General features: G+C 64.8%; 1 protein-coding gene across 1 annotated transcript in view; it reads left to right on the top strand.

Moving 5' to 3' along the window:
- p120ctn (adherens junction protein p120) overlaps nt 1–19,515 on the top strand; it is a 52,697-nt gene that overhangs the window by 6,975 nt on the left and 26,207 nt on the right. Inside the window, exons 3-5 of the mRNA XM_037238902.1 lie at nt 7,588–7,706; nt 14,096–14,252; nt 17,326–17,485. Coding sequence (XP_037094797.1) covers nt 7,588–7,706; nt 14,096–14,252; nt 17,326–17,485 — 436 coding nt within the window. The remainder of the gene's footprint in view (nt 1–7,587; nt 7,707–14,095; nt 14,253–17,325; nt 17,486–19,515) is intronic.

The raw sequence follows: 19,515 nt of genomic DNA, 5'->3' as shown, positions 1-19,515 counted from the left end.
ACGCATAAATCTGCAGCTGTGTAAATCTGCAGCTCACCTCTTTCGAATAGCCCTCGTGAACCTTAAGCTCAGAGCTCACAAATCTGGAAGCCCCTTCTTAGATCAGTGGTGATTAATTTACAATGGCAACCTGCGGCCCTGTGGAGCTTGTTGCGCGTTATTTATGGCGCGCGCCGGCCGCCCGTGCCAACGTGAACGGTGTCCCGGGGCGCCGCCGCCGCTGCTCCGGATGTTTGTCGCCGGGCCGGGCCGGACCGCGCGGCGGCGGCGTCCGGTCCGGCCGGGTCTCCTGGCGGCGGGGTGCCCGCGGCGCCGCGCCGGGCCGGCGAGGTCCGAGGTCATCGAGCGCGCCGCGCGAGGACTCCCGGCGTGGCTGACGGAGCACGGTGGGTTGGCCGCCGCTGATCGCTGATGATGGCGGACGTGACGTCACGTCACGCGGCCGTCGCTGGAGCCTCCCCACGCGAAAACTGCTTGCGGTGCGGTGACCGGAGGGCTGGGCACGATACTGCGTGATGCCGCTTCGGAGGCGCGGGGCAGACCTGCCACGGAGAGTGTGGGCTATTGCCATCGGTTTGTGAGGGTAGCCGTGTGCCGGTGCGGCCGGGGGTCAGTGAGCGGCGCCGCTCGGGTCATCGCACGCTGGCGCGGCCGCAGCCCGCCGGCTGACGGCGCAACACGACCCGCTGGCAGCAGCTGGCCCCCGTCCGCCGGCCGGCGAGGCGTCACGCGCCCTGCAGCGCGGCGCCGGCGCCAGTCTTGGCGCCCGACGAGACGCCAGATGCGCGCTCGGAGCCCCGCAGGCGCGCGCCGACGCAGCCCCGGAGCGCCGTGGGCACCTGGGCTGACAGTTGGCTAGGTTTGTCCGTGACATCTGGTTTGTAATCTGAAATAGCTGAGGCCAGGTCTTAGTCTTTGGCTTGTGGAGTGGCAGGCGCGCACGGCGGCTTTGGTATCCAGGAAATTGCGCGTGCCAAGATTTTTGTTCGACTCCAGTTTTCGTTTCAGTCGTGATGAAAAAGGTTTTCAAGTTTCAACTCAAGGAAATCTCGAACGTCTAAGATATTACCACCGTTGGCATTGTATTGTGCTGCAATGCCACGTAATAAAACACAGCCATAATGAAAGTAACGTCAGATGGTATTTGCTTCCCCTTGCGCCTTGGTGGATCAGAACTGTGCAGAATTAGTAAGGCGTAAAGGGAAACCCGGTGGAAGGAAAGATAGCAATGAACCACGGGCGTATGCCGCAGCTCTCTACATGGTTGACTCAAAAACTGGTTTGCTACATCCCTTATTCAAATTGTCGGTTTACTTGTGCGCCGCGTGCCGTTTGTGCATTCATCTACAACGGCATGTCCGTACGCCCTCTCTCTCCCCGTCCTCACTGGTCTGGGGCACTCTCGCCGGTAATGATGGGCACCTGGCGCCGGGCAGAACCCTCAGCTCGCTCCGCAGCGGTTTCGCTGGTTAAGGTCTGAATCAACACTGCCGTAATTGGACTGGAGCCGGTAACACCTGACGCCGATTAGTCGGCGGTCTTCGGCGCCGCCGGCTGTGGGCGGGGGTTCCTGACGGCGTGGCGCACCGGCACGGGCTGCTCGGACCGCCCCGGCGCCGGCCCCGGCTCCGGCTCCGGCTCCGGCTCCGGCTCCGGCTCCGGCTCCGGCTCCGGCCCCGGCTCCGGCTCCGGCCCCGGCTCCGGCTCCGGCTCCGGCTCCGGCTCCGGCTCCAGCCCCGGCTCCGGCTCCGGCTCCGGACGGCGAGTCGGGCAGGACCGGCCGGGACCGCCAACCGGGGCCGCTGACCGCAGCCGGCCAGTCTCGTGAGCTGGGGATGGTGCGCGCCGGAGCGGTCCTGTCTTGTCCTGTCCTGTCTTGTCCTCTCCCATTCGGTCCGGTCGCGGATGCCGGACGTTCCAGCCTGGCCTGACTGCTCAGGGCGCGGCCCGCACCATGCCCGGCGCGGGCTGGCGCCGTTCGTCCCTGGTGCTCCAGCCTGACCCGGCTGCTCAGGGCGCGGCCCGCACCATGCCCGGCGCAGACTGGCGCCGTTCGTCCCTGGTGCTCCAGCCTGACCCGGCTGCTCAGGGCGCGGCCTGCACCATGCCCGGCGCAGACTGGCGCCGTTCGTCCCTGGTGCTCCAGCCTGACCCGGCTGCTCAGGGCGCGGCCCGCACCATGCCCGGCGCAGGCTGGCGCCGTTCGTCCCTGGTGCTCCAGCCTGACCCGGCTGCTCAGGGCGCGGCCTGCACCATGCCCGGCGCGGGCTGGCGCCGTTCGTCCCTGGTGCTCCAGCCTGACCCGGCTACTCAGGGCGCGGCCCGCACCATGCCCGGCGCAGGCTGGCGCCGTTCGTCCCTGGTGCTCCAGCCTGACCCGGCTGCTCAGGGCGCGGCCCGCACCATGCCCGGCGCAGGCTGGCGCCGTTCGTCCCTGGTGCTCCAGCCTGACCCGGCTGCTCAGGGCGCGGCCCGCACCATGCCCGGCGCAGACTGGCGCCGTTCGTCCCTGGTGCTCCAGCCTGACCCGGCTGCTCAGGGCGCGGCCCGCACCATGCCCGGCGCAGGCTGGCGCCGTTCGTCCCTGGTGCTCCAGCCTGACCCGGCTGCTCAGGGCGCGGCCCGCACCATGCCCGGCGCAGACTGGCGCCGTTCGTCCCTGGTGCTCCAGCCTGACCCGGCTGCTCAGGGCGCGGCCCGCACCATGCCCGGCGCAGGCTGGCGCCGTTCGTCCCTGGTGCTCCAGCCTGACCCGGCTGCTCAGGGCGCGGCCTGCACCATGCCCGGCGCAGGCTGGCGCCGTTCGTCCCTGGTGCTCCAGCCTGACCCGGCTGCTCAGGGCGCGGCCCGCACCATGCCCGGCGCAGGCTGGCGCCGTTCGTCCCTGGCGTTCCAGCCTGACCCGGCTGCTCAGGGCGCGGCCTGCACCATGCCCGGCCGTCCGTCCCGGACGCTGATTACGTTTCTGTTCAGGTGAAGCGCCCTGGGCTCAGGGCGCGCTGGGAAGAGAAGCTTTCATTTCCCTCGGGCGTGGCCGACGTTAGCTTTTGGAGAAAGTCTTCGTAAGTGCTGGATTTGTTCAAGCGTGCCCGAAGGCGTCTGGCTCTGCACTGAATAACAACCGGAGACTGGTTTACAGTGGATCCCTGAGTGAGATTGTCATCTCAAATTGGCCCCTGCACTTTGAAATGCTCTTTATGGCACTCCAGGAGTGAGTCAGCGATACATTCGCGTCATGTGTGATGCCCTTCCCTATGCATGTTTTACATTCCTGATCCACATGCATGCAATGTGGTCCGAGTCCGTCGCGCACTCTCGGCATGCTGCTTGCTGGCCTTTCCATGCATCGATGCGCCAAGTATGCTATTTGTTGCGTAGGCGCTGTCCAATTCAGGCGATGGTGTTGACGTTGCGGCGCACTACAAAGCGTCAGACATAGCGTGCTGGATGTCGTTTTGGTATTGGAAAGAAAGCTGGTTAGACGCGTCGCTGCGAGGCTTTCGCCCAAACACATCCGGTGGGAGCCTCCAAACATGGCGGCCGGGCGCCCGAGGCACTTCCGACTTCGCCGGCCGGCCGCCGGAGCCCGTTACGACCGCCGGCCGCTCGACCAGCTCTCCGTCCCGGAGCAAGGTCGAGGGGAAAGGCGGGGCGGGGCGGCAGGCGGGGACAGCACGCCACGCCGGCCCTGGACGGCGCAGGCGGCGTGGGGTCACCGCGCCCCCACCGCCGGCCGGTGTGGACGCCCCGCCCGGGCGCCCCCTCCCCGCTCAGGTGGCGGTCCGCTTCCCGCCGGAACTGAGGCGGTGCCGGCGAACGACACCCGCCGAAGCCACCCCCGCGCCGACGGCAGCGGCGGGCTCGACACGCTCGGCCGGCGCTCCGTCAGTTCGAAAATGGCGGCGCCGTGCCCGTTGTGGGACGTGATTTCGCCGAAACGGTCCTATGGTTTTATGGTGTTAAACCGTACAGTCATTCGGATCGCCGGTGACCTGGCGCGGGGCCCGGTGGCACTTTGACGTGACTGGCCTGGGTGTGTCATGGCTAGCTGGCGGAGCGCCTCGTTTTGATGTAGGGCTATTTTTAGTTCTCAAGGAGTAACTCAGTCTTAAGATAAGGTTACAACACCCTGCCTAAGCTGCGGTGGCCACATGCCCTGCGCGGCATCCGTAACCATACCTCGCTAGCGCGCCAAGACGACTTCGTCAACGTCGTCGACGTCGTTTTCCATCAGGGCGTTCACCCGGAACTAGCGGCTGAAATATTGCTGTCACTGATTGCAATCTTGCTCTCATTGAGACAGGTTTGGCTCTTACGTTCCGTCGGCCTAGCAGCCAGTATTTTATTACGAGTCCGGGCGCTGGCCCAGCGGGTGTTCGTGAACAGTGAGTTTGGTGTTGATGGGCCCGGTCTGATACGGCCGGTGTGGGACGCCTGGCGCAGGGTAACATGCGGGGGTGAGGCGGCCGGCGGCGCCCCCTCCCCCCCCCCCGCTCCCCGCGCATGGCCCGCCAGCGCGGCCGATCGGCTGCCCCGGGTGACGGCGCTGCCGCCCCAGCTGGTCGAGCGCCGCGCCCGGTCGGAACCCCGTGCCATCTGTTGGGTACTAAGTGCGCCAGTTATCGGCTGGAAAGCGGTCAATGTCGTTTTTTCCAAATCGGTGTCGGGTGCAGTGTGCTATTAGCTAAACGAAGATTGATAGAGATTGATAAAGAAGAATGATAAAGACATTGGACCTTGGGTCATGCAAGTTGTTTATTTTAGTCCATTGGATATCCGCCTAATCGTGGGATTTTTTTTCTATTTACGTTGGCCGCAGTGCTCTGGGTCGTAACTAGCGTCTAGTTCGTTGAGTATCCTTTTAAATTGTGTACATTTTTTCCTAAGTTAGTCGCAATACCATAAACCGCAACGAGTTTATGAAAGGTGAATATGTCTGGATCCATGGGCTTAGTTAGGTTTGTTTTCTTCGCAAAGATAATTGATAATTCGCACGTTGGTTATCAGTCACCGCGCTCGTGCCACGCTGAGCAAAGTTCCTCATTGGCTCCGTCGGTTTTTGTCGGCGGCTCCGTCCGACGCCGCTGAAGTGTGGCGAGTGACCAGCGCCGTTTCCGGGAACGCTCCCCCGCCTGCCCCGCGCGCGGCCCGCCGGTGCGGCTGGCCGGCTGGCCCCGGCCGACGGCACGGCCGCCCCATCCTGTCGAGCGCCGCGCCAGACGTGGCCGCCGTAATGATGAACACTTGACGGGCTCGTTGGTGCGCGCGGAGACGGAAGGAGCGCGGGTGGAGGACGTGCGGTCGGCCGTCGCCACGCGGTGTTTGTGGACGGGCCGCGGGGATGGAGCGGGGGGGGGGGGGGGGGGCGGGGCACCGGCACTGCGACGGGGTCCTGTCACGGGTCTCGTGAGGGCTCGCTGCTAGCCGCTCATTCCAAACAGGAGCGAGCAATGTCGTGGACGTAAACACATGACAGGGCAGCAATAAACACGTGCCTGTTAGAGCCGCCGTGGGGCTAGGGTCGGGCGGCGTTTGATGCGGAGCGTGCCGGGCCGTCGTGCAACTTGGGACGGAAGCGGCGCGTGCCTGTGAACGGGGCGGCTGGCGCGCGCTGGTGCCAACTTTGGCTGATTCCCGGGACGAGCCGGCTTCAGCTCCGGCGTGGCTATTTTTTGTGTCGAGATATGGCAGGCGTGCGAAAAACAGCCTGCCAACTTGGGCTCTGCCAGCCCGCTCGGAGACCCGGTGATGAGGCCGAGATGGGGTGGAGGCCCGGGGCGAGCCCGGGATGGGGCGGAGACCCGGTGGTGAATGAGGCAAAGATGGAGGGCGGAGACCCAGGGGCCAGCCCGGGATGGGGGCGGAGACCAGGAGGCGAGCCCGGGATGGGGGCGGAGACCCTTTGATGAGCCCGGGAAGGGGGCGGAGACCCGTTGATGAGCCCGGGAGGGGGCGGAGACCTGGAGGCGAGTCGGGAATGGGGGCGGAGACCCGTTGATGAGCCCGGGAGGGGGCGGAGACCCGGTGATCAGCCCGAGATGGGAGCGGAGACCCGGTGATAAGCTTGAGCTGGGGGCCGTCGGGGGAGCGACGAACAGTTTGACCGTCATGCCTGACGGGTGACTGGTGTATGTGGCGATGTGAGTGGCGCGTCTTCCTCGCGGCTCCCGGACCGTCATGCCGGACGGGTGACCGGCGTATGTGGCGATGTGAGTGGCGCGTCTTTTTCGCGGGCCTCCGGACGGACCGACTAATGTGGCCCTCGAGTGGTTGCAGTCATCCTTAAGAGAAGGCTCGTACATTTGCGTCTCATGTTGCGAAGGTTGGCGTGCGTGCTGTGGGCGTGTGCCGTGCGCGCTGGACCGGTGGCGTGCTGTTGTCCGGCCTCAGAGTCCGCGGTATAGGATTTCAGCTCGTGGCTTCAGACGGCATGAAGTATTGAAGTCTTGTGCAATGATCTTTGTTGATGTCATCGCTCCTGATCGTGTGAGGGGATTGAGGTGTGCACATATTCACCCAACATTTCCGCCGTTGTTTTGCAATGTGCTGTGGTGGCAAGCTTATCTTTTTTATGATCAGTGTAAGTGGTTATCACCAACCCCGGAACTTTTTCACTTATGAATTTGTGCTATGCTATTTTCCTGGTTCATTCATTACTTTTATTACTAGGTGTTCCCATTCAAGGTCTATCAGATGCCTGTGAGAAAAGCACTTGTTGGATGTTTCTAGCTATGGTTGCCACCAACACCATACATGGTTTGGTGCCTGAGCTCAGATTACCTTACGGTCATTGTGACGATGTCCTGTCTCCTGATATACGGTCTGCCTGCAATACTTGTTCCTGGTTGTGCTCGCCTCTAGTTCACTTTTCGTGCTCCTGATGCATCCGGCCTGGTAAACTTTTTGTCACACAGTGTAGCGTTCGTTTCCGACCATTCTCACCTTTTTGTCACGCAATGTAACGTTTGTTTCCGACCATTCTCACCTTTTTGTCACGCAGTGTAGCGTTTGTTTCCGACCATTCTCACCTTTTTGTCACACAGTGTAGCGTTTGTTTCCGACCATTTTCACCTTTTTGTCACACAGTGTAGGGTTTGTTTCCGACCATTCTCACATTTTTGTCACGCAGTGTAGGGTTTGTTTCCGACCATTCTCACCTTTTCGTCACGCAGTGTAGCGCTTGTTTCCTGTCCCTCTCACCTTTTTGTCACACAGCATAGCGATTGTTTCCGATCCTTCTCACCCGCAGCCGTCTGCAGCGAGATATCAAACGTATTGTTTTGTGCCCCCTGCCCATCTACATCCATCCCGACCGGTCTAGCTCCTTCTAAGTGTTCATTGTACTGCTGGACGCAGCTTGCTCTGCCGAAGTAGTACAGCGTTCGACACTCCTCGTCACAGCTAAGTTGTTCTACAACCGTCCCTGTGCATCTGTCCGTCGGTAACACCGCTCCGCCGTCGTCGGTGATTTGTATGTGGGAATGCATCGGCCACTGGGACCACTGGGATCAGGCCGCGGGGGTCCTGGCGCCGGTGTGGCGGCCGGAGCTGCCCTGCCGGCGCGTCTGACCCGTCCCTCCGTTGCAGCTGAAGTTGGCGGCGCTGACGTCCGACGGCGGCTCCCGGCCGGGCGGCAGCAGGGACGGCAGCGACTACGGCCCGCTGAACGGCTCCGGCGCCCCCGACATGTCCAACCCCGACTGCCTGTAAGTGGCGCTCCGCCGGCCCCCCCCCCCCCCCCCCCAGGCGCTCCCCGGGGCGGCCGAGGCTCGGGCTGTGTCGGCCCCGGCCTCAGGAAGGCCTCCTCCGCGCCGGTCTGTTGTGAGCCCAGAAGCTCAGACGAGGCGCAGTCCAGTCTAGGCGGACTTGAGGGCCGGCAGCGGCGGGCGGCCTGACGCTCCGCTCCGGCCGATCTTTGCTATTGTGTAGGCGAACCGGCTGATGTGTGACGGCGGCGCTGGGCGGCAAGCAAAGGTGTGTGGCCGCAGGATGGCCAGTGGCCGTCGTATAGCATGGGTGTGAAGGCTCTTGAACTCAACATTTCGAGGTGAATGATTATTGGGAATGTGCACGACGAGGAGTATGCACCGGGCGTGGGTAGCGCTGGAGCAGTGTAAACAAAATACGGTGTGAAATGTGAAGGTGTGAACGGCGTGAAGTGATGATTGTTCACCGCGGAGCTGACACATTAAGGACTAACGCAGGCGTCATTGGCATCGCCATGTATAATCATCGTCATCGTCATGTTTGATGACCATGTTCGATGATGACCATTCTCGTTGTGTAGGTCACTGGTGATGCCCCACGATAAGCTCGGTGAATTTCGTGGTTTGGCCTGTTCTCGTGTCAAAAGGCCAAGAGACTATGTATACCTTCCAAATTCGGTGGTCGATAACGCGGTTTTGAAGATGCTGCATGGTCTCTGTATTCCTGGTAGATGTGCGGCATCTCTCCCCGCCTCGCGAGCAACATGTTCACCAGGTGCCGTCCTCGTGGCGCACGGGCGTCCCCAAGCCGCTACATTCTCGTGACGGTAACCACGTCACAGCAGGTCATAGGGGCCCTCCGCGTACGGGCGCGTGCGACGAAGGCGCCTGTCCCGCCCCGATGGGCAGCTCGGGCCGGTGTTTGGCACTGAAGAGCGGGTCCCGGCGGGGCGCAGTGGCGGGCCGCTCGCCGGTCCTGGCCTCAGCCGGCCCTAACCTCCGCCAGCCCTGATCTCGGCCGGCCCTGACCTCGGCCGGCCCTGACCTCCGCCACCCTGACCTCCGCCAGCCCTAACCTCCGCCACCCTGCCCTCCGCCGGCCCTGACCTCCGCCAGCCCTGGCCTCCGCCGGCCTGACCTCTGCCGCTCTGACATCCGCCACCCTGACCTCGGCCGGCCCTGACCTCGGCCGGCCCTGACCTCCGCCACCCTGACCTCCGCCAGCCCTAACCTCCGCCAGCCCTGATCTCCGCCACCCTGACCTCGGCCGGCCCTGACCTCGGCCGGCCCCGACCTCCGCCACCCTGACCTCCGCCAGCCCTAACCTCCGCCAGCCCTGACCTCCGCCACCTTGACCTCCGCCAGCCCTAACCTCCGCCAGCCCTGACCTCCGCCACCCTGACCTCCGCCGGCCCTGACCTCCGCCAGCCCTGACCTCCGCCAGCCCTAACCTCCTCCAGCCCTAACCTCCGCCAGCCCTGACCTCCGCCACCCTGACCTCCGCCAGCCCTAACTCCGCCAGCCCTGACCTCCGCCACCCTGACCTCCGCCGGCCCTGACCTCCGCCAGCCCTAACCTCCGCCAGCCCTAACCTCCGCCATCCCTGACCTCCGCCACCCTGACCTCCGCCAGCCCTAACCTCCGCCAGCCCTGACCTCCGCCGCTCTGACCTCCGCCAGGCCTAACCTCCGCCGACCCTGGCCTCCGCCGCCCTGACCTCCGCCCCCCGTGTGTTACCGTGCCAATGGACGCGCACTCTGCCAAGGGCTGAGCCGCGTGCAGTTTTACTCTTTTGCTCACCAGACGCCAAATAAAGCCGGCCTTTTTAGGGGGGCGGTCACGAGCGACGAGGCGTTTCAGCTGCACTGGGACGCGGTGCGTGTCGGTGCTGTCTGAGGCGTCGGCACGAGATAGAGGAGCTTTTAGCGGCGGGCGCCTGATGACGCGGGCAATATCCGGCCGCCGCGGTCTGACGTTGAGAGGTTGTGCCGCGGCGCCTGCTCCGAGCGGCGGCGGCGGCCTGCCGGCCGAGACGAGCGGCCGCAGCTCGCCCGGCGCCACACTAATTGCGCCCTGCCGTGGAGCACGCCCGCCTGGTGGGTGGACGCGGCCTGTCGTCTTGGCGGCGGCCACGGTCAGCGCCTGGTCGTCGGCCTCCGCCCCCGGGCAGAGAAACTGAGACGGGGGGGGGGGGGGGTTACCGGTGCGAAACTGCGGTACACTACTCGGTGGTGCTGAGCCCGTTAGGTCGGGGGGGGGGGGGGGGGAGGAGGATGACCGCGTTGGACACTTGAGAGTTGTCCATCGGGTGGACTCGGTTTCGCCTGATGGTATGGTGGTGGTGCCGGCCGTGAGTACTCCGCTGGGCCAGAGATCACGGCAACTCTGGCCGGACCCATCCAACCGGCACCGGCCCAGTATTGCCCTGGCAAGAACCAGCTCCCCGGCAGCCTTCCCAAGTCTCCAAAGTCAGTCAGTTGGCAACCATGTCAATAGAAATCCTTCCCGTTGTATTCCCACGACAGGTCTGAATGACCACTTAAGGTTATTGGCTATCCACTCGGTTGGACCGTGGACCGTTCGCGGCTTCCGACAGTGACTTGCCCGTTCGGTTTATATCGCCTGGGGCGGCCTGACTCCCGCCTGGTAGCGTGCTCTGCTCACTGCCGACTGATTCCGAGGCAGGGGAGCAATGTGACATGAAAGTTCTACAGATCATGTTAACCTAACAGGTCACGTTCCTTCCAGTAGCATGCACTGATCAGCGTGCTTGCCACCTAACCGGGTGAATGTGGGAGCACCGAGCTCGTGTTAGCGTCGTCGCCTTCGGCGTGCGCGCGCCCACTAACCACCCGTCGGCCCCGGCCTGATGCGGCGTTTTCGCCGGCTCGTGCGTTCAGGGTGGTGGAGCGCGTTCAGTAGCGCAAAGAGCGCACCGTTAAGCGGGTCGAATTCTCGCATAGGTAAGTGGCTCGAGTAGCGTCAGGTCGCACGGGACTGGGGCGCGCCGCCTGTGGGCCGCTGCCGCCGCCGCCGCCGCCGTAGCTGGCGGTCCAGCACCATCAGTCAGTGGCCCGCCTCTATCTGGGCCGGACCGGGCCGTGCTCGCCCCCCGGCGGCTGCGTGCGTGGCCGGTGGCGGCCGGTCGGACTGGTGACGGCGCCGCGACTATGGACGCTGGTCCGGGCGGCGGCGGCGGCCCGCGCTCGAGTCTGTGGCGTCCGCCGTCCGGCGTGACGGCGCCGCCCGGTGGCGTTCTAGGCGCGTGCTGCACGACCGAGCGGAGCCTGCCTTGGAAGAGGCGGCCGGCCGCCGGCGGCGCCAGTAGCTCGTTAGGCGCGCTCGATTAGTCAGTCCTCTCTCACTATCTCTCCGCCTCGCCCTGTCTCTCTCCCTCTGTCTCTCTGTCTCTCGCTCGCTCGCTCTCCTCTTCCTCCCACTGGCTGTCTGCTAGACGTGTTGGCGGCGGCCGCGGCGTCCTATGAGGTCGATCAGGCGGGCGCGCGCCGGCACGGCAGCGCACACCCTCTGCCGCGCGGTGCCGCCGCCTCCCGGCCGCGTCCCATCGGCTTCGAGCGGCAAGCTGCGCTGAGGCTCAGCGTATCCGCCCGGAACCCGCGCCGTCCCGATCGGAGCCGCCCTCGCGGGGGCTCGAAGGTCACCCAACTCCTTGTTTTTTTTTTCACCTTTGCCCGTGCTGGCGTTAACGCGGCTGGGTTGTGAGCGATGATGTCCGGCTGGAATTGGTTGTGTGAGGTGCCTCCGCGATCGGCGGCTCGTGCCGTCGTCGGGCCCTCGCCTCCGCCTGGCAGACCCGGGAACGCAGACGCCTCCACCCCAGGCTGTTTGCACAAATTGGAGCCGAGTTTAGATGGAGACCGTTCGTCTTCGTCGGCCCCCAATGAGCTATTATGTATCGCTGGGTGACGCGGTCGTAATTGGTTTGCCCTATCTTCTCTGCGGGACGCGTTTGGGCGCAGTGTGGGCGATAAGCTGGCATTTAAGTCATAATTAGGGCATGTTATCATGACCCAAACACTTGAAACGCGTAAGTAGCGGGTAATGCTCCTACTTACGCCGGATGAGTTTTGACTGCTGCAGCGGCGGCAATAAGAGGGCGCTGTGGAGCCGACGGTTTGGATGACACGACCCAGCTAAGCAGCGGCACCGGCGTGTCGGGCTGGGACGTCTGCCAGCTCTAGGTTATTAACTAGCTGCCATTGACCGGCCGGCGGCGGGCCGTTCTTGCCGGCGTCGCCAGGCGTGGTCGAGACGGCCGTGATTGAGTCTGAGGACGACATGTGGGCTCCCTGCCCCCTGTTTATGCTCCCGGGGGGACAGCCTGGCCAGGCCTGCTCGCCAGCGGCTGATGAGCGCGCTCGACCTCTGCAGGAGTGGCTGATGATGGCCTCCGAGTGGGTCGCCTAGGGAAGCCCGGCAGGCAGCCGCCCTCTCCGCTGCGCCGGCCTTGCCAGCGCCCGCTCTCGCTCGGCGCCGCTGCTCCCACTCTTACCGAGCTTCCGCCGGGAGTTCATTCTCTGAATCACCTCATGCAGACGCTAATGTGCGCAGCACAGCTTATTACTGAATTGATAACGGGCCTCTCGAGGAAGGACCCGTTTTTTGTGGCGAAGAGGATGAACATCGCGTCTTTGTAGTTCCGTTAGCCAAATGTGATGGAATTCTGTGATTCCCGCGAGGCGTGCAATTGTGAGAATAGAATCAGATTAAAAAACAGCCGAATTTATAACTTCAAAGCAAAGTCCGAGGCTGGAGCCTGTCGGGGAGTCGTTTGTCATGTGGCTTAGCGCACCAGCACAGCACGCTATTTAGCACGCTGTGCTGACCAGTACATTATTCAGTCATGGGCGCAGATACTCGTAATGTTTGGACTGGAGCATGGTGGGGCCATCCTCGCCGGTCATGTGCAGCCTGGACTCTGGGTGATGCCGGCGTCGCAGAGACTGGTCGCGGCCGGTATGGGAGCGCGTCTGGCTGCTGGAGGCGTCGCAGAGACTGGTCGCGGTCGGTATGGGGGCGCGTCCGGCTGCTGGACGGCCGTCGCCGTAATCGAGCGCTGTTTAGGCGGCGGTGGCGGGGCGCCTGATTTAGACGACGGCCTGTGTTGTGGGCTGGGGCCCCGCGCCCGCCGCCGGTCAGGGTCGTGACCTGGGGACCCTGCGCGCCGCGGGCCGTCTGCCGGCGCCGGACCCGCAGTCGGACGAGCGCTGTTCATTGCCGGCGTTAGTCCTCCAGGTGTGTTAGATGCGGCCTCCAACGACGCTCACATCCCACTTGATGTGTTACGGGGAAATGCGAAGCGAAAGGAACTTTTGTGAGTGGGGGACCTCGGTCGCGAAGGAAGGCACTTTGATAACTGGAAAAAACTGAAACAAGATCCACTGCATCTATAACTGGGAAATCTGAAACAAGATCGGCTGTGCAGCTTAAAAGTGATACAATCATCAGAAGAGCTCATTGACAGTTGAGCTCAGCGCTCAGTTTAGCTGACAGTCGGCTGGGGCCTGCGTCCTGTCACCGGTCACGTCCCGCCCCCGTGCCGGCCGGGCCGGCGAGCCGGCGCGGTCGGGGCCGCGGGCGCGCGCCGCCGCCGGCCGCCCACCGATCGGGTGACGCCGCTGACTGGCGGCGCGGCCGTGAGCTGTGCTGGTGTGCCGGGCGCCGCCGACCGGCCGCCGCAGTGAGTGCGTGACCCGTGTGAGGACCCTGCATGCCGCCAGCCGCGTGTGAGGCCCACCAGCGGCCGTGTGGCCGCCGCCGCATGCCGTGTGACCGCCCGCATGTGCCACTAGTCAGCTCCCGACGTTTGGTGTGATTTCCTGATCGTTTTGTCAGCGCACCGTTTGGTTTTCCGTTACTGCTGAGGGTTTTGTTTGGGTGGACGGCGCGGACGGCGTGGGCGGCTGGCCAGGGTGTGTTCCCGTGCTGGGTTGGGCGGTGCTCATAAGCGTATTGATTCGTCGGTCAAGGGGCACTCAGGCATTTCCGTTGAGTCAGCGAGGAGTCACTGCCGGCCTCTTTTGCCGGTAAGTGCTTCAGCCCAGTGGCTCATGCCTTGTATCACTTTGCCGTGCTCGAAACTCATGACTAGTCCCTGACTCTCTTTTGGCCTGTTTGCCAACATTCGCCCGTAGTTGCCCCTTGCGTCGTTCCGTGGCCAGAGTCAGACGTGAGCTCTGCACGCGCCACAGACCCTGTCTCTGACGGGTCTTCCAGCCGCGGTGGGCCTTCCACGGGTTGGCAGCCCGTGACCACGGGGTTGGGGGACGCCCGCCTGCCGCTCCGCCGTCGCTGCGCCGTCCGCACCGCATGCGCCGTCACTGACGCCCGTCCGCCTGCCCTCCCTCTCTCTGCCGCCGGCCGTGCAGCGCGGAGGGCGGCGACGCCGACCCGGTCAGGTACAGCGTGGACCTGCAGTACCAGCCGCAGCAGCAGCAGCAGCAGACGGCCGCGCCGCCGCAGCAGGCCAACGGCCAGCAGTCGCAACTCATCAGCCGCACGCAGAAGCAGTCGACCACGCAGCAGGTAGAGCGCTCGGGCGCGCACGCGCGGACCGCCGGCACGGTCAGACCGGCGGCCGTCCCGGCTGCCCGCTGCTCTCCCCACTGACCCTCGCACCCCGCTGGCGCCGGCGGCGGAGGCCGCGGCACGTGGGCCGACGCGGCCGGCTGCATGCTTCTGCCGCCCGTGATGCACGGCTGGGTGCGCCTGCCGCACGCCGGGCCGCCCGGCACGTCCGGACGGCGGGTCAACACCGGCGCCGGAGTCACTCTGCCGGCTTCGGGAACAATCTGCCGACTCCTGGGGTACTTGTTTGACCCGCACTTTTCCTGTTCCCGGGGGTAATCACTCATTGTGCTGATGCCTTGTCTGCTGACGTTTGGGCGCTCGTCCGACTCCTGGAGCACTCTCTCGACTCACTGAGCGTCTTCCGTCTCCTGAGATACTCTTTTATCCTGAGGTAGACAACTCCGGGGGTACTCTCGTCTCCTGGGGTAGACAACTCCGGGGGCACTCTTCTCTGCTGGGCAGAAAGCTCCTAGCGGACTCGTCTCTGCTGGGGTAGAAAACTCCTGGGGCATTTTCTCTGCTGGGGTAGCAAACTCCTGGGGCACTTTCTCTGCTGGGGTAGCAAACTCCTGGGACATTCGTCTCTGCTCGGAAGAAAACTCCCGGGGCACGCTGCCGCCACACGGACGCGTCGCCTGTATTGAGCCCCCGAGTGAGACGCACGGGCCTCGCGCCCTCCGCCGGCAGCCATCTCCGCCGCCGGCGATCGGCGATGGGACCGAAATCCTTGTGCAGGGTTTCGATTGCACGATGTTTGGGCTGCGGGGGGGGGGGGGGGCGGGGGAGCGCCCTGGGTCTACCCAAGTCTTGGGGAGCGCCGTAAGTCTATCTAAACTTCGGATGAGCGCAGTGGGACTACCCAAGCCTGGGGGCACCCCGGGTCTACCCAGGCCTGGGGAGCGCCTTGGGTTTATCGAAGCCTCCGGCCGTGACGTAGCGCGATCATCTAACGTCATTTGACGTCATCTGGCGCCGCCCCTACGCCGAGCGAGGTATGCCTTTTGTCGCTGTAACGTGGCCGGTCCACTCGGGCGGCGGCCCTTTTCAGCTGGCGCTGACCGCCGGGTGTCGGGTGGTGGACATGGCATCACCTGGCGTCACCGACGCTGGCCGCGCCCGTCCGGTTCTGACCACCCGCTCTGCGCCGCGGCCCGCGCCCGGCCAGGCACGTGGGCCGCAGCAGGCACGCGGGCCGACGCTGCATGCAGATGCGTCGGCCCTCCTGAGGACAGGACGCAGTGTCAGGCGACAGCGGGCAGGGGCTGCACGACTCTAGCGTGGGCTGTGTGTTTACCGGGCACCGGTGGTGGCAGTTTGATGTGCCGGTTGTGCTGTGCTGCCCGGCGGTGCGGTGTGAGAGCTGCATGCAGTGAGGCCGGTGGAGTGCGTGCCTGATGGCGTGTGTGGGGGCTAGTGACGCCCGTTCGACCGCCGGGCCAGGTCAGCGGCCGTCCGTGTTCCGCGCAGTCGGAGCGAATTAACGACGGGGGTTTATCATGCTGCCATTGGGCGCGTTTTATATGCTCATCACGGCTGGGCGCGCCATTATTCTGCGGCTGGCGGCCGGCGCGGAAATCCGCCGACGGCCGACAGAGCCGGCCGCTCGGCTTATCGATGGGGAACGGCCGGGCAGCGTGCCGGCGGCGGCCGCGTGACCCGCCACGCCGCCCGGCGTCTGGCGGCGGCCGGCCGCTCCTGGGCGGAAGTGCGACGCGCCGACGGTAACGACGCAGGTGCTGACGCCGCTTTCCCCGCCACGGACCGGCGGAGTCCGTGTTCAACGGCGGACTAGCTACGCAGCGAACCGACGACGACGAGCACACACGAGCCAACGGCCGACAGCACACAGCGAATGACCCGACCTGCACTCGCGCAGCGTGTTAAAGGCCTGCAGATCGAACCAACGAGCACACACAATAGACTATCGACCCGCCCCACAGCCTTTACTTCACCTTGCGACCATTGGGCAACGGAGGCTCAACGTGCCCGTTGCTCATTATCGGCTTGATTTACACGCAAACGCGCGGCCGATCTGTGCCTTTGTCGGCAAACGCTCGGCCATTTCGGTAAGTTCACTGGGCTATGGGGAATAGTTTCAGGCTGGCTGTGGGAGGGGCGGGACATTCTGATGGAGGTCACGGGCCATGTGGGCGTGGCTGGCGGCGGCCACGATCCCCAGGTGTCTTGCTCGCCGCTGGGCCAGTACATCAGAATTGGATGGGCCGAGCTCTCCGCGGGTTGGTATCGGGGCCGGCCAGCGGAATGGGCCTGGCCCGGCTGCAGCTGGTGCCGCTCTCCGAGTCGGTGATATGGACTGCAGTCAGCTCTCCTGGCGCTGCTCTCCTGGCGTCGCTCTCCTGACGCTGCTGTTTTCGCGTCGTCGCTCTCCTGACGCCGCTCTCCTGACGTCGCTTTCCTGGTGCCGCTCTCCTGGCGTCGCTCTCCTGACGCCGCTCTCTTGGCGTCGTTTTCCTGACGTCGCTATTCTGGCGTCGCTCTCTTGGCGTCGCTCTCTTGGCGTCGTTTTCCTGACGCCGCTCTTTTGCCGTCGCTCTCCTGACGCCGCTGTCCTGGCGTCGCTTTCCTGACGCCGCTCTCTTGGCGTCGTTTTCCTGACGCCGCTCTCCTGACGCCGCTCTCCTGGTGCCGCTCTCCTGGTGCCGCTCTCCTGACGCCGCTCTCCTGACGCCGCTCTCATGACGCCGCTCTCCGACTGCCGCCGGCTGCAGCCAGCGGCGAGGTGTTTACACTGCTAACGAACGCTGTGCGGCGGCAGAGAACGCTCTGCGGCGACGGCCGGCCACCACTGCTGCGGCTCCCACAGCTCCCAGCGGCTGCCAGCTGCACCAGCGTACGCTCTGTCCGTCCGCCGGCGCAAGCCGCTGCGCATTGAACCTACGAGAAGTGCAGTTCCCTGGAAACGCCCTGTCGTCAGCTTGATCCCTTCATTGTCCGATTGTTGCGTGTGTTTGTGGCGGTGACGTGGCCGGCGTTGGGTGTGTGTGACCGGCGCGCCGCCCGTCGGCAGGTGACGACCGTGACCAAGGTGTTCCGAGAGGTGCATCACATCGGGCCCGACGGCCGGGTGATCGACCCCAACCAGAGCGGCGAGTACTACGCCGCCGCGCCCGACTACAGCCCCTACGCCATGGACCCGTACCGGCCGGGCAGCCCCGGCAGCGAGCAGGGTGAGCGAGCGCCCGCGGCAGACCGCCGACGGGGCGCCGGTGACGTGCCGTGACGTAAGATGAGGTGACGTGACGTGACACAAGATGAGATGACGTGACGTGACGTGACGTGACGTGACGTGAGATGAGATGAGGTAAGGGGAGATAAGGTGAGGTGAGGCGAGCGGAGGTGAAATGTAGCGGCAGGTGTATAGCTGGTGATGGTTGAGTTTGATAAACGTCAGCTGTCGTGTTCGACGTGCTGCTGGGACGGAGCTGCAGCTGCGGACAGACCGACACTGTCGATCGTCAGCTGTCGTGTTCGACGTGCGGCTCGGGCGGAGCTGCAGCTGCGGACGGACCGACACTGTCGATCGTCAGCTGTCGTGTTTGACGATCGACGCCGGCGGACATGACTCCGGGAACCGGCTGAGCGCTCTCGGCCGTCGCCCGGCGCGGTCAGCATCGACGGCCATGGCCTCCGGGGCGGGCCGGGTCAGACCAGCTAGCGTTCCTCCGCGTGAACTGGGCTCCCACTCCCTGTACCTCGCCGCATCCGCTGCGTTCACGTGAGGGCGGTGGCGGCACATGCGCTCTGTCCACTGCCCGGCCATGGCTGCCGAGACGTGACGCGGCCGCCGCCCCGCACAGCCCCGCGCGGTGTCGTGAGGCACCGCAGGTTACCCCAGGGCAGACTGCCGCCGGTGTCGCCGGCGCCCTGCCCCAGTCGTCGGGCGGTCACGGGTGGGCGGCGCGGCCGCGGTCGACCTCGGCGACCGCTCGCCCCTCCGACCGTTGGTCGATGTTGTCTGGCGGAGTGGCGGCGGGCGTCCTGCGGGCCGCCACGCTCACCGGCCGGCCGGCCAGCCGGGCCCAAACGCCCGCGGCCACATTTGTCAGAGGCGCACGGAGCCGGTGTTGGCGGATGATCGACCCGGCGGCCGCCTCTGCCGGCGCCGGGCGCGCCGCGGCCGCCGGTGCGGCGCCGAAGCCGGCGCCCGGCGCGCAGAGCGCTGAGTCGAGTGTCGGCTCGGGCGTCCGGAGCCCCGCCGACGGCCGGCGGGGGTCGCTGGGGGTGTCCGCCGAGCGCCCGGCGGTCGGCGCCGCGGCGCGGTCGAAGACGTCCGCCGCCTTGTTGGGTGGGGCGGCTTGCTGTCGACCGTGCGGTCGACACCGACCGCCAGCGGTAGGCCGCACCCGGCCACCACTGGTGGAGGTGGGCGCCCGGCCGGCGCTGGCAGAGGCAGGCGCCCGGCCGCCACTGGCAGAGGCAGGCGCCCGGCCGCCACTGGCAGAGGTGGGCGCCTGGCCGGCGCTGGCAGAGGCAGGCGCCGGGCCGGACCAGGTGCTACGCCCTGTACTACGTGTACTGTACCTATGTACCTGTACTTCAAGTGAACTACGCCCTATAGCGCGGCTTCGGTATTCCCTTTGATGCGTCGACCCAAAACATTCGTCCATTGCGTGAAACCCGTTGGGAATAGATGTACATATTCCTTACTACATCTCCAGAAACGGTTTGACCGTTTCCCGTCATGGATACATAAAACGGTCGTCAAGCTCGCCGGACTATCAAAGCAAGTACTCGAATAAAAACAAAGCCAGATTTCAAACAGAACCGCAGTAAAACAAGTGGTAATGTGAATTTAAGTCAGGTGTTGAGGCTCGCGTTCCTTTGCTGTATAACGTGTTGTTTGAGGCGGAGTTGGAATGCCTTATTGTGAGGCATAATGGCTGGCTCGATGTTGGGCCGCACTGGAGCTCAGCTTTCGGTGGCGGGCTTCGGGTCGAGTGCGTGGCAGTATTCCCGGGGCGGTAGGTCTCATGACGTGCGCGTGTCTGGCTAGCCGTCGGTGTGTTCGCTGCGACGAGGGCTTCTGACCGTCCCGTGGTACGAGCGTCCTGCGCTGAGCACAGCCGGCAGTAGCACCAGTGCTAAACAAGTGGAAGAAGCATTCGGGTCCATGGGCTCCGCCACATGCCACATGGGGCTCTCAACGTTGGCTGAATGCGACAATGCGCCTGATAGTCGTCATAAGGAGATAGGCGTA

The sequence above is a fragment of the Pollicipes pollicipes genome, unplaced genomic scaffold, assembly GCF_011947565.3.
Source record: "Pollicipes pollicipes isolate AB1234 unplaced genomic scaffold, Ppol_2.1 Scaffold_3087;HRSCAF=3621_pilon_pilon_pilon, whole genome shotgun sequence".
Lineage (NCBI taxonomy): Eukaryota > Metazoa > Arthropoda > Thecostraca > Pollicipedomorpha > Pollicipedidae > Pollicipes > Pollicipes pollicipes.
Note: the sequence above shows the minus strand (reverse complement) of the source record. Positions and strands in the feature narration are given on the sequence as shown.